Source organism: Dunckerocampus dactyliophorus, chromosome 1 (genome assembly GCF_027744805.1).
Source record: "Dunckerocampus dactyliophorus isolate RoL2022-P2 chromosome 1, RoL_Ddac_1.1, whole genome shotgun sequence".
Lineage (NCBI taxonomy): Eukaryota > Metazoa > Chordata > Actinopteri > Syngnathiformes > Syngnathidae > Dunckerocampus > Dunckerocampus dactyliophorus.
This window is the reverse complement of record NC_072819.1, coordinates 8,821,506-8,835,553: the sequence shown is the minus strand read 5'-3', so window position 1 is coordinate 8,835,553 and position 14,048 is coordinate 8,821,506. Positions and strand designations below refer to the sequence as shown.

The 14,048-nt window shown below is 39.6% G+C and overlaps 1 protein-coding gene across 2 annotated transcripts in view; it reads right to left on the bottom strand.

Moving 5' to 3' along the window:
- nlgn4xa (neuroligin 4 X-linked a) overlaps nt 1-14,048 on the bottom strand; it is a 132,702-nt gene that overhangs the window by 115,077 nt on the left and 3,577 nt on the right. Inside the window, exon 2 of one of the 2 annotated variants that reach the window (XM_054775984.1) lies at nt 99-783. The exons of the other annotated variant lie outside the window; for it this stretch is intronic. Coding sequence (XP_054631959.1) covers nt 99-573 — 475 coding nt within the window. The 5' untranslated portion in view covers nt 574-783. The remainder of the gene's footprint in view (nt 1-98; nt 784-14,048) is intronic. 2 annotated transcript variants of the gene reach the window in all.

The window sequence follows — 14,048 nt, the reverse complement described above, 5'->3', positions numbered from 1 at the left end:
GTAAAAGACGCACCATTTCTCCTGAGTAAAGTTCAATGAATACTAAAGATACTGAAAGGAAAGACCCCCCCAACGCCCACAGGGAAACTTGGACCTACCATTCTCGGTGGGGACATAGACGTTCAGATAAAGGCAGTCCTCGCTCTGCTCTTGGACGTAGGTTACCACCGTATCCAAGTTGGCCGTGAACCACACAGGGAGCATATCGTTGTGTAAGAAGCGATCTTCCAAAAACTGAGGGCAAACGGGAGCAAAATGAGTAGCATTCCTGATGCCTGGCCAGGACATGGGTGGCTCCGGCGCCTGAAATCTCCGTTCCCCAGTTGGGGCCAATGCATATGGAATCCCTAGATACTGTTCCACTGGTCCCAGGATCTCATTGGGTAATGTGACCTTTACGCCCCGCAATTTCCCATAGTTGGTGGTGACTACGGGGAACTGCTGACCTTGGACGCCGACCACACAGATGGACATGAGCACCATCCAGAGCAGCAAAAAAGCCATGGTGGGATACATCCATGAAGGGCCTCTGCAAGCTGACACGCTCCTGCTGTATTGAGCCTGGTCGGTCATGGTTGAAGTCCACCCACAAGTTCCTCACCGCCCCTTGCTTGTTTCTCTTCCTCAAGCTGAAAGCTGTGAGACAGCGTCCTGGCCAAATATCGTGACTTTCTCAGAATTCCCCATCCTGAGAATTTAGGTTAATGTCTGTTGTTGAAGCTCAGGTCCTAACATCCAGAACAGGAAAAGTTCTAGACACCTTAGCTCCAGCTTGCTGAATGCCTGAATACAAAAGAAAACATACAAAGGTCAGTTGAGAGGTAAAGTCTGAATTCAAATAATTTAAGACGAGAAACCTGGCAAGTGTTGACAAAAAAAATGAAGTTAGTGCGAAAATCCGCAGAGGTTGAATCGAGGCAGTTGGACTCTGAAGCCTATCTTCTTGTGAGTTGACTTTTCACCTTTCATACAAACGTTTCCTTCAATTTAAAAATTTTAGGTGTGGCGTTTCTCTATTTGTGTTTCTGGTGGGTGTGTCCCCTGGGGCTGATCAAAATAGGGTTCTTTTTATTGTTTTGCGGCCCGGTGTGCCTGGTGAACCATGGTCGTTCGCCTGGCTGGATGCGAAACAACTCATTGGTGGCTACTTTTCCCGTGGAATGAGACTATCTTTGGGGGAGAGATGTTGAGACATTGTTATAGGCAGATGATAGGTGATGCACAAACCTCTTCCTCTGTTTAGGGAGGGCGTTTTTAGCTTGACATAGATGGCTTTTTCCCAGAGACCCCTGCAATAGCGTCACTGTCTATAAAGCTGTACACACGACGTCTTTCTGTTGCGCAACTTCGACACACAAGTAGTGCTTTGAAGACAAGCCATAAGTATTATAATGATAACAAGAGAGCAAGATTGTTAAGTGACACTTTCAAGAAGTAAGTTGTGATGATGATGGTAGTGCGTAGCTCTACAAAAACAAGCTAGCTAAATGCCACCAGCCAGGCAATGCAAAAAAAAAATGCCAGAAAGTGGAATTAGATTGAAACATGAGCGATCACACACGCTGGCTTAGATAGGCTCAGCATGTGACAAGCTGTCGTCAATTGACTACACATTTTACGGGCTATTGTTCATTCTCCCGATAATAAGAAAAAAAGAGAAAGTCAACACAAGACGTGTCGCCTATGTGGTCACGTGCGCAAGTGCCAGCACGGCAGACAGCCGATTCTGGTGCATGCTTATCAAAGTAAAGCACAGTGAAACATTTTTATGATATTTGAAATCATTTTCAAACTAACCGTGGTAAATGTGTGCGTAAATAAGCTAAATATGTATCTATTGAGCATTTATGTCCATTCATACAATACATTACTTAAAATTGTTTTCAAGTTTTAAAAAAAACAACTCATTTTTAAGGTGTGACGGCTTTTATTTCTTAGTGGCGCACCGGAACGATCAATTACATTGAGCGGAAACCCGGATACAAGAGCGAACGACCTATTGTTATGCAGGATGGGTCATTCACCAGCCACGCCGGGCCGCAATTACAACAACAATCCAATTGTGACCACCCCCAGGGACACACCCACCAGGGACATAAATAGGGAAACTCCACACAAAACGTTTCAAGATTCAAGATTCAAGATTCAAGATTCAAGAGTTTTATTGTCATATGCATAGTAAAACAGCAGTTCTACTATGCAATGAAATTCTTATTCTGTTCATTCTCCCAAGAAAAGAAAGAAAACACAAGAAAGAATAAGAACATAAGAAACATAAATAGCAATAAATTAAACAACAACAACAGAAGAGACATTAATACAGATAAATAATACAAATAAATAAATAAAGTGCAATGAGTGTGTGTTGCGTGCGGCGTGTGTGAGTGCTTCGTTGAGAAGCCTGATGGCCTGTGGGTAAAAGCTGTTTGCCAGCCTTGTGGTCCTGGACTTCAAACTCCTGTAGCGTCTGCCTGACGGTAGGAGTGTGAATAATGAGTGTTGTGGATGTGTGCTGTCCTTGATGAGGTTGTGTGTTCTGCGTAGGACTCTAGATTTATAAATGTCTTGCAGTGAGGGGAGGGCTGCCCCAACAATGTTCTGTGAGGTCTTGATCACCCGCTGGAGTGCCTTCCTATCACGTGTTGTACAGTTACTGCACCAAACAGTGATGGAGGCGGTAAGGACACTTTCGATAGTGCATCTGTAGAAGCAACTCAGGATTGTGGTGGACATGCCAAATTTCCTCAGTCTTCTCAGGAAGTACAGTCTCCTTTGGGACTTCTTCAGAATTTGTTGGGTGTTGTGAGACCAGGTGAGGTCCTCGCTGATGTGTGTGCCAAGGAACTTGAAGGTTTTCACCCTCTCCACTTCAGTCTCATCAATAAACAGGGGTCTATGCGGCTCCTTTTCCCTTGTTCTTGGGTCGATGATCATCTCTTTAGTCTTATCTGTATTGAGAAGGAGATTGTTATCACGACACCAAGCTATGAGGTCCGCCACCTCTCTTCTGTATGATGTTTCAACACCACCAGTGATCAGTCCGATGACTGTAGTGTCATCCGCAAATTTAATGATGCTGGTGTTGTTCTGGGAGGCCACGCAATCGTAGGTGAAGAGCGTGTAGAGGAGTGGACTCAGCACACACCCCTGTGGGGTCCCAGTGCTCACAATTCTTGAGCTGGATGTGCGATTGTGGACTCTGACTGACTGGGGCCTGCCTGTGAGAAAGTTAAACACCCAGTTACAGAGGGAGGGTGACAGGCCAAGTGTGAGGAGCTTATTTGTGAGTTTGTGGGGGCTGACTGTATTAAAAGCAGAGCTATAGTCTATGAATAGCATTCTGACGTATGTGTCCTGGCCCTGTAGGTGAGAAAGGGCTGTGTGGATGGCAGTGTTGACTGTATCATCCGTGGACCGGTTCTGGCGATATGCAAACTGTAGAGGGTCCACAGTTGCCGCCGGGATGCTCTTTTTGATGTGGGTCATGACTATTCTTTCAAAGCACTTCATAACAATAGGAGTGAGTGCTATAGGGCGACAGTCATTCAAGCAGGTCATGTTGCTCTTCTAGGGTACGGGCACTATGGTGGTGGACTTAAAGCAGGTCGGTACAGATGCTTGTGCAAGCGACAGGTTAAATATGTCAGCAAGCACATCAGCTAGCTCTGATGAGCAAACCCGAAGTGCACGTCCTGAGATGTTGTCTGGGCCTGCTGCTTTTCGTGGGTTTGTTTTGTTCAGAACCCTGCGCACATCAGCTGATGTCACCATGAGAGGTGAGTCCTGTGTGCTCCCCAAGTCCAGCCACCCTCTCTGCTCATCAGGAGTTTGGGAGTCAAAGCGGGCATAGAACTCGTTCAGCTCATCAGGAAGTGTGGTATGGCTGGACGTAGCTACGCTACTTCGCTGTCGATAATCTGTGATGTGCTGGAGCCCCGCCCACATGCGCCGAGGGTCTGAGGTGGAATAGTAGCCCTCCAGCTTCTGTCTGTACTGTCTTTTGGCCTCTCGTATGGACCTCCTCAGGTCATATCTGGCCTTTTTGTAGTCATCAGCGGTGCCCATGACAAATGCAGTCAAACGAGCACGTAGCTTAGCCCTTACATCACAGTTCATCCACTGTTTTTGGTTAGGGTATTTTCTGTAATACTTGGTGGTGGTAACAGTCTCTATGCATGTGCTAATGTAGCCAGTAACAGCAGAAGCATATTCATCCAAATCAACAGTACAATCTTCCCTCCCCGCTGCAGTTTTAAACACATCCCAGTTTGTGCAGCCAAAGCAGTCCTGAAGTACTTGATCAGTTTCTTCATTCCACACTTTAACTGCTGTACTTACAGGGGGAGCTTTTTTAAGAAGTTGTCTGTATGTTGGATAAAGGAATATAGAGATGTGGTCAGCCTTTCCAAAGTGAGGTCTTGGAACAGCCTTCAAAGCACCTTTCATGTTGCTGTAGACTTGGTCCAGGATGTTATTTTCCCTTGACTTGACTTCCCTTGAAACGTGACTAAAGAGACAATGAATATAAACATATTTGTCTTTTGACCTCACATTTGACACAAGACAGTGTTTCTCGAAGGAGGGATCGCACTGACTGAATGTCTGTTTTGACTTTGTGGACTAAGTTGTAGTCTTTCTAGTGCTTCCTGTTATGAACATTTGTGAAATGCAATCGTTTATCCCGCCCTGCCAAAGCAGTAAACCTTGGGGGAACACTGCAAGGTACCAGGAAATAGACGGGGTCAACATGAAGGGTGTCCAACGTTTTTCCACCAGGGCCACATACTGTAAAATGAAAGGATGCAAGGGCCACTTTGATATTTTGATACGCTAAGAAGTTATATATATACATATTTTTTAACTGCATTTCAGCTTTGTGATATATAGTGTATAGGTGAAAAGGCGTATTATTAGTATGAACTTAGGTCTTTGCTCTTTTTTCCCATTTTTTCCCATATTTCAACTTTCGTATTAAATAATCTTTGTAAATTTTCTTTTCATAATATTATGGCTTTATTCCCATAACATTTTTACTTTATTCCAATCATATTAGAACTTTTTCCCAAACCTAATTTTCCAAAAATTTATTTTCATAATACTCTGACTTTTAAAAAATAACATTTTTTCTTTAATATTTCAACTCTCTGCTACTAAAATGACATTTTTCCTCATAAGATTACGAGTTTATTCTTTTTTTTCTTGTTATAATGGAACTTTTTCCCATGAATATTTAGACTTTATTCTCGTAAAATTACAGCTGTTTTTTTCCCATTTCTGCAGTTGTTGTTTTTTCAATTTTCCAACTATTTCAACTTTCTTCTCGCGATTAAGACTTTAGTCACGTAAAGTTATAACTTTGTCCGCAACCTTGTTTTCCAAAAATGACAACTTTATTCGCTTTGTTTTTTTCTTATAATATTACAACTTAAATGAACAACTTATTTCTTTAATACTTTATGCTACTAAAATCATTTTCCTTATAATAATAAAATGGTATTCTCCTAAAATGACAACTATTTTCTCGTATTCATGAACAATTACTGCTTGTTTTCAAATTTGGCTGTTGTTTTTTTGTTTATTTTTTTTTGTTAAATTATATTTTTGGAATATGTCGCTCATAAAACAACTGCAGCGGGCCGCAAATGGCCCTCGGGCCTCATTTTGGACACCACTGGTCTCCATGATGAGTTAAGGACATTGGATAAGTAGGATGGACAAAAGCCTCCTAAGTTATTTAAGGACAAGACAGAACCTTTTTTTTTTTTTTTCCGGTAGATAGAGCTATTTCCATCTTTAGTGGAAACAATATTCCTTATCAACTGTAAGAATCGGATTGCTGCCTGAGACAGAGCCCAGAATAAACAGCCATTCAACTGACTGTGTCATTCCGCCTCTGACATGTCCGCCATAGCCGACCGTGCCCAATCTAAACAATTACAATGATTCTACAAGAAATGGCGTAGCACGGTTCATAAGCACCCCAGAAGCTCTCCCTCTCTGCACTAAAAATATGCGGCTGGTCTATTTTTGACAGAAGCCAGGTCAATCTTTTCCGGGCGTACTGAGCGCTGGGGGTGTGGGTCAAAGCATCTGGGGTATTTTTTTTTTTATTTTTTTATTTTTTTACTAAAACAGACCCTGCAGACCAGTAATGGGCACACAAAACGCTCCACTTCTGAAAGCCTCCCAGAGGGATTTAAAGCTGTGGGCAGACAAGAACAAAACCACAACATCAGGGGCTAAAAGGTTCAACATGTTTTTCACTCAGCTTGATGTAATATGATGTCATGTAAAGGAACTGAATGCTGCGTAGAACAGGAGATGGTCCTAAAGCGTAGACGGCAACCGCGGTCTCCTACGTCACACTGTATTCACAAAGGATGGAATTAACGCATATCCTGAAGGAACACTTATTAGCCTTGCATGCATGCATTATTCCGGTTAAGATTCATATTCCTTAAGACGGGGCGCGTTTGGAAGAAAATTCCTGTTTACATGTTAACCAGCATACTCTGAATATTCCTGGCGATGATGTCTCAACAAAACAAAACAGAAATAAATGAAAATATACGCCGACGTTTTGCCTCGGTTGGCGTACATTTTCCAGTAAGCGTAGCTGTGACTTTGTAACTGCAGGGTTTCCGCTACATGTAATTGATCGTGGCGGTGCGCCACAAAATAAAAGTCGCCACACCTTTAAAAATGACGGGTTTTTTAACACTTGAAAACAATTTTAAGTAATATATTGTATGAATGAATATATATGCGATATAGATAGATATATAGGCTATTATTTATGCACATATTCACCACAATTAGTTTGAAAATGACTAAAAATATCATAAAAATGTATCATTGTGCTTTGTTTTGATAAGTATGCACCGGAATTGGCCGTCTGCCTTGCTGGCACTTACAACCAGATACGCGACACGTCTTGTGTTGACTTTCACTGTGTTTCTTATCACGGGGAGAATGAGCAGCCCGTAAAATGTGTAGTCAATTGACGACAGCTTGTCACATGCTAAGCCTATCAACGCCAGCATGTGTGATTGCCCATGTTTCAATGTCATTCCACTTTCTGGCAATTTGTTTACATGCCTGGCTGACGGCATCTAGCTAGCTCAGAGCTACAAGTGGCTAATACGTTCATGGGATACATCAATCATCGATTATCATCACAATTTACTTTTTTCAAGTGTCACTTAACAATCTTGCTCTCTTCTTATCGTTATACTGTATATATTGTTGTTATATATATCTTGTTATCGTTATTGTCGTTCTGTGTTAAAGTTGTGCAACAGAAACACGTAGTGTGTACAGCTTTACACAGTGATGCTATCACAGCAGCGGTCTCCAACGGGTAGCACGTAAGCTAGCGGTAGCTCGCCAGCTGATGTTGAGTAGTTCCCTAAAGAATATTTGCTTCACCTCTTAGTATTTTTATAAGTGTTCTATTCAAACATGGAACCTGTGTTTCATGACAAATGAGCACACTGAGTGGAGATGTGCTTTGTAAATAAGGTGCAATTTACATGTTGGCAGCGCAGCTAGTTAACAGTTTTGCAATGTCCTTGGTTCATGTTCGGCTAGTTGTTGAAAAAAGTTAAATAAATAATAAATAAGTCATTAAAAAAATTGATATTTGTCATTTTCAATCAAAAATAGTAGACGTAGCAGCGGCACGACAGTGGCGGCAGTCCGCCCTCGCATGCAGCCCACCACCACAGCTTCAAAAAAATCCTAGGGGAAAGCCTGAACTGTGTTCCTAATGTGTTTTTGTTACAAAATGTCCTTGATAGAATCCTATAAAATGGAAAACCAGACCGTCAAATTCGGAAATCAACCAAATATCTGGTATTTATGATCAAAACTGTAGTTGATCGAAGTATTATTTAAGTATTTATTGAAGTATTTCTGTACAAAAAATTAGGTTGCACAGTATAAATAGTAGTAGTTATTTGTGCTTGGACTATCACAAGTACACTCAGTGAGGATACGCCCAAGTTTGCATGTTTTCCGCTTAACGTGAAAAATTTACAGCAAAACTTTGCCTCTGTTCACATACATTTTAGCGAACAATATGTTGAACATCTTGTCATGTTATTAATACTTTGCGTTCTTAATGCATTTTTTTATCACACAACGTCCCTGTTAGCAGCCTATTAGCTTGCTAACAAAATGGAAAACCAGATGTTAAAATTCTGAAATCAACCACATATCTGGTATTTATGATTCAAACTGTTGTGGATTAAAATATTGATGTATAAAAAAAGTATGTATGCACAGTCTAAAAATAGAGTAATTGGTGATTTGTGCTAGGAACATCACAAGTACAGTGGAACCAGTGAGCGTGCACCCCGGTTAGCGCGTTTTTCGGTTAACGTAAAAAATTTACAGCAAAATTTTGCGTCAGTTTGTGTACATTTTCTGGCTAGCGTACAATATGTCGCACGTCCTATCGTTTTATTAATACACTGCGTGAGTCCATCTATGTTCTGAATGTATTTTTATCACAAATTGTCCTTGCTAGCACCCTGTTAGCTTGCTAATAATATAAGAAAACAGGAAGCAAAAGTCAGCTCTGTCGCCCATCTATGATGTCATCAGCAGTTTGACTCTGTAGTTCTTTGCTGACTCACACAGTTACACCACATGTCTGTCCTTTTCTCTTGATCACGGCTGTAAAATAACCTACAACGGAGCCAAAGAACGTTGCAAGTGTCATCATTTTGATAAAGAAGCTGAGAAACACGATTGAAAGTAAAACTTGGTGAATGTCTGAACTGTATTGTGGGTCACCACACACGTAAACTAATCAAAACTCAGCAAATAAACAATCCAACAACTCCAAAACACAATTGTTTGCAATTGATTGCATTATTTTACTTTCTTTTTTTTTTTTACTAAGAAAATATTTATGGTCTTGTGACTTAGTAGACTGCATTAAGAACTGCATTTGATTTATTCTTTATTTAAAAATAATTCAGTTACTTTTTGTTATTTCTTTTAAATACATACGTTCTACTTCTATCATGTTCTATATTGTTTAAAAACAACAGAAAATTTTTTTTTTCTCTTTTCAATAAAGATATTTCACATTTTAGAGCTATAATTAGAATACCAAAACGTGATAAGGTGATATTTTTACTGTCAGAATCTCATACCGACCCAAATGTCTACCTTACTCACGGTGCAACCAAAAATAACACAACAAGTAACACATGTGGTACACACAATGGAACGGGTATAGGGCCACATTAATATACACGCAAAATAATACTATTATATACTAATTTATAACCCGCAAGGCATGCTGGGAAGCTCACGCGTACCAGTATGCCTTGTGGCTGATAAATGAGTTTAAAATAGTATTGTTTTGTGTGTATACTAGCGTGTAAGCATTTTTTTTTATACCCACATAGTACATGTCATGCAGTTATATCGTGTTGTGTTTTGGTTGCACTGTGATTGAGGAAGGCGTTAAGGGTGTCAAAAATAGACATTTTTATGGGTGTCTCAGTTCGCCATCGGCAGGTGGTCCCGTCTTAACAGCGCTAGAATGTGCTGTTAATTAGACCTTAAACAGCAGCACTTTCTTTGGCGGTTACACATCACCTCGCTTAATAAGTTGGTAATTGGTAATTAATTGATAATTATGGTGAGTGTATAGTCATAGCCGCTTCACCTTTGCATGTGAGACAATCAAAGTAGAGCTGAAATTACCTTTTTTTCCCCCCTCCTTTTCATAGAATCGACAGCCATGCAACAGAAGACATATTTGCCTTCAGCAATTTGAGTACAGCCACAGGGTCTCCATCATTTTCGTGAGTGGTTATATAATGATGCCATTAACGACTATATAGAAGAATCTCAGCGGCTGCGTCTGCAGGCACCTCATGCGGTGGCACAAAAGCATCAAAAGAAAGGTTAAAACAAAGGTAAGGAAACGAATATGCAGGAGAAATCGTCACTCATTGTTCAAGAAAGGTTATAAGCTCTGTAAATGTTTTTTTTTTATTTACCGATACACCATACAGTATTTGTGTTAACATGGCACTTGATGATAAATTGTCCTTCATGGCGAGTGAGGGGGCTGAATGCACCGCCAGCGCTCTCCTTGGCCGAGGATGGCAAACATTGTTCTCACTCTTCCTGATTATAGCAGATAAGTCTTATGAATACCAATGAAGCAACGCGCTGTCATTTGCATTTCAATCACAAAATGATTCCGCCTGAGGCTCCTCAGGTCTTATCTCGGAAAATGTCACTGACACTTTGAACTACAGCTCCCGACAGTTATTCACATACGCATCCGCTGTATGTTGTGCATGTGAGCATATTGTGTTGTTACATGCTTTTGCATGGTTGTAAACATGTTGCTGTACACCAGTGGTGTCCAAAGTCCAGCCCGGGGGCCATTTGTGGCCTGAATATTGTTTTTTTTGTTGGCCGGTGGATTTTGAAAAAATAATAACATTAAAAACAGCCTGCATCAGAACATTACGAAGGATGATCAGGGTGACACTGAAAAGAAAACAAAGTTACAAGAAAAAAGTTGATTATGGAAAACAAGTATTGGATCAGCCAGGATTTTTTTTGTATTGTCATTGTTGTTATCATCTACTCCTATATTTGATTTTGTACTCCTCCCCACCGAAAAATTATAAAAATTGCATTGGCCTATTACAGGGGTGTCCAAAGCAGCTGTTTTTTTTTTTTTTATTGGCCCGCAACACGTTGTAAATATATAAATATATCCCCCGGCATCCATTCATCTCGGGAGATGATGATGTAGCGCAATCATGTACAAATACAAAAAAAAAAAGAACAACAAAAATGGAAAAATCAGCCGTAATTTTTACAAGAATATAGTCAAAATATTAAGAAAAAAAACACGAAAAATTTGTAATTTTACAAGAATAAAGTCGTAATATTATGAGAAAAAAATAACGTCATTTTTGTCACGTCCTGCTGTGACATGTGCTGGTCTCATGCACGGGTTTCTGTATTGGTTCTATATTGCTTGCTGGTACCCCCTACTGCTGGTTCACCTGAGTTGGGCGGAGCTACGGGACGAGCGGAGCTGCGTTCCATCCACTCACACTTTTATTCCACTCAGCTGCAGCAGCACGGCGTGGGATTATTCCTTCTTGCTGACGCTTCGCCCTACGAGACTCCTGTTTCATACCTTTGCTTGTTCCACGCGTAGTTTTCTATCTTTGCTCTCCTCCTGCTCATCCTAGTAGCCCGCCTGACCTGCAGGTAGTTTTTTTGTTACTTCTTTGTGCACCGTAGTTTATCCTTCTCTTTCGCGGTGCAGCTCGGACTGTATAGCGCACCGTCGTCCTCGGTTTGTATTTTTGTGGTTTTTGCCTTATTATTTTCAACATTTTCCTACCTGGAGTTGCCTCGCTCATGCGTCTTGGGATCCATCTGCTGGACTCCACGCTCCAAGCCTGACAATTTTTAGTAGGAAGAAATATGTGGGGGGGGGTTTTAAGTCATAATATTATGAAAAACAAAACATGGAATAAAATTGTAATTTTGGGGAAAATTGGGTTAGGAGAATAATTATATTATTACGACAATAAAGTCAAATATTATGGTAATAAAGTCATAATATTTACAAGAAGAAAGTTTAAATAGATGGGAAAAAAAACAGCAGAAATGGCATAAATAGCAATAACATTACAAGAATAAAATAAAAAATATTAAAAGAAAAAAGTTGAAATCCAAAAAGAAAAAGTTGTAATTTTTCAAGAATAGCATCATAGTATTATGAGGGGAAAAAAGGCATTTTAGCAGCATAGACTTGAAATATTAAAGAAAAAATAGGTTCTATTTTTTAAGTGAAATTATGCGTAATATTATGAGAAACAAACAACACATCAAAGTTGGCATTTTTAGAAAATTTGGTTGGGGGGAAGTTATAGTATCACGAGAATAAAGTAAAAAAATATTATGGAAATAAAGTCATGATTATGAAAATAAAATTTACAAGAAGAAAGTTGATATAGTTGGAAAATGTTATAAAAAAAAAAAAGCAACAGAAAAATGGAAAAAACAGCAGTAATTTTACGAGAATAAAGTCAAAATACTAAGAGAAAAAAATTGCAATATGACAACAAAAAAGTCGCAATTTTACGAAAATAAACTTGTAATATTATGAGAAAAATTAACATAATTTTAGTCGTATAGAGTTTAAATATTAAATAAAAAAATTATGAGAAAGAAGCTAAAAAAAAATAAAGTTGTAATTTTTGGAAAACTATGTTGGGGGAAAGTTATAATATTATCTGTATAAAGTCAAAATACTATAGGAGTAAAGTCATTATATTATAAGAAGAACATTTTTGAAGATTATTTAACAAGAAAGTTGAAAAAGAGAAAGAGCAAAGACCGAAGTTGATACTAATAATAGACTTTTTCACCTGTATCACAAAGTTGAGATGCGTTTTTTTTTCTTGAAATGCATATCATTTTTTAGCATATCTGCATGTGTTGTTTTTGTATCAAAGTTGCTTAGTTGCTTAGTTTCATTTTTCGCTATGTGGCCCTCGCTGGAAAAGGTTTGGACACCCCTGCCATAGCGTGAAGGCTTTTTTTTTTCTCTTTAGCCTTTCTTTAGACTGATCCAAATTTTGTAGAACCTGTTGGAAACGTTATTTTTTCAAAATGTTATTTTTTTTTCCAAGTGCTCTGACCATTTTTGTGGAGTTATATGCACAAATGCCGAAAATGGCCCTATCTTGCAATGTTAAAGAATCCTTTACAAAATTCCTGGATCCAGACGGTGAGCCGGATCACCCCCAAAATTGAATCACTTCTTTCATATCCCATTCAGAACTTTTCACGTTATTTTGAATACAAACGAACAGATAAACAAACACAAAAACATAACCTTGCGCTGCGCTTGCGCTTTGCACTGTGCTTGGCAGAGGTAATAAGAGCAATATATTTGGTTATAGGTGACAAAGCAAATAGGAAGTTTGAGAGCCCAGAATTAAAGTACACAGAGTCTACTCTATATAGCAGTTTCTGCACCCCTCTGGAAAGTGAAAGTTAAGTTAGTGCAGTGAGAGTTAAGCTTGTGTGAGTGAGAATAATGAATATTGTGTGTCTCCCAGTATTTTTCCATCAGTTGCGCAATTCTGGTTGTTCTATGTGAGTGTGTGTGTGTGTGTGTGTCATGAAGGCCATCTTTTAGCGATTAGGCTGAAATTGCACTGAGATACTAGACTGGATCTTTTGGTGTGATAATAATATCTAACAATAGCAACACAAATGCAACCACTCTGCCCCCAAAACTGGTTAATAATGAATGAGTTTCATTTTCAGAATTTGTGGAGAGCCAATAAAAAAAAACGAGCTGTGGGCTGAAAATGGCCCCTGGGCTGCACTTTGGGGTCTTTCTTTGACTTCCACCAAGGTGTTGTACTTTTATTTCTAAACTTGCAAAATTAAAAAGAGAGGCAGGTATTTTTTTCATGTATTAATACATGCAAAAGAATACTGTGTTATACTAGTTTACAACCACAAGGCATGCTGGGAAACCCATGCGTATACTTCCCCAACATAAAGTTACCCAGCATGCCTTGCGGGTGATACCATCTATTATTTTCTTATCCAAACTAGGGACGCGTTTGTTTTTGGAATGTGGGAGGAAACCGGAGCACCCGGAGGAAACCCACGCACGCACGGAGAGAACATGCAAACTCCACACAACGACATTCGTATAAAATAGTACTGTTTTGCATGCATATTGGTGTGTAAGATTTATAGTCCATGTGATGGAGTTGCTTATTTTTGGTTGCACCGTGAGTGAGGGAGGCATTTGGTTTGATGACCTCCTGTTGGTTGGTGTTAGAGTGCCAAAATAGAAATTTTTATACACATCTTAATTATTCGCGAACTCATATTTAGCGCTTTCGATTGTCTTGTCAGATCACGGGCGGCTATAAGAACATTTGTAAAGAAAGTATTAACACCAGCTGGTGTTTGCAACACTTCTTGTTCCTGACTGAAACGCTGTGCAAAGCCAAGAAAGT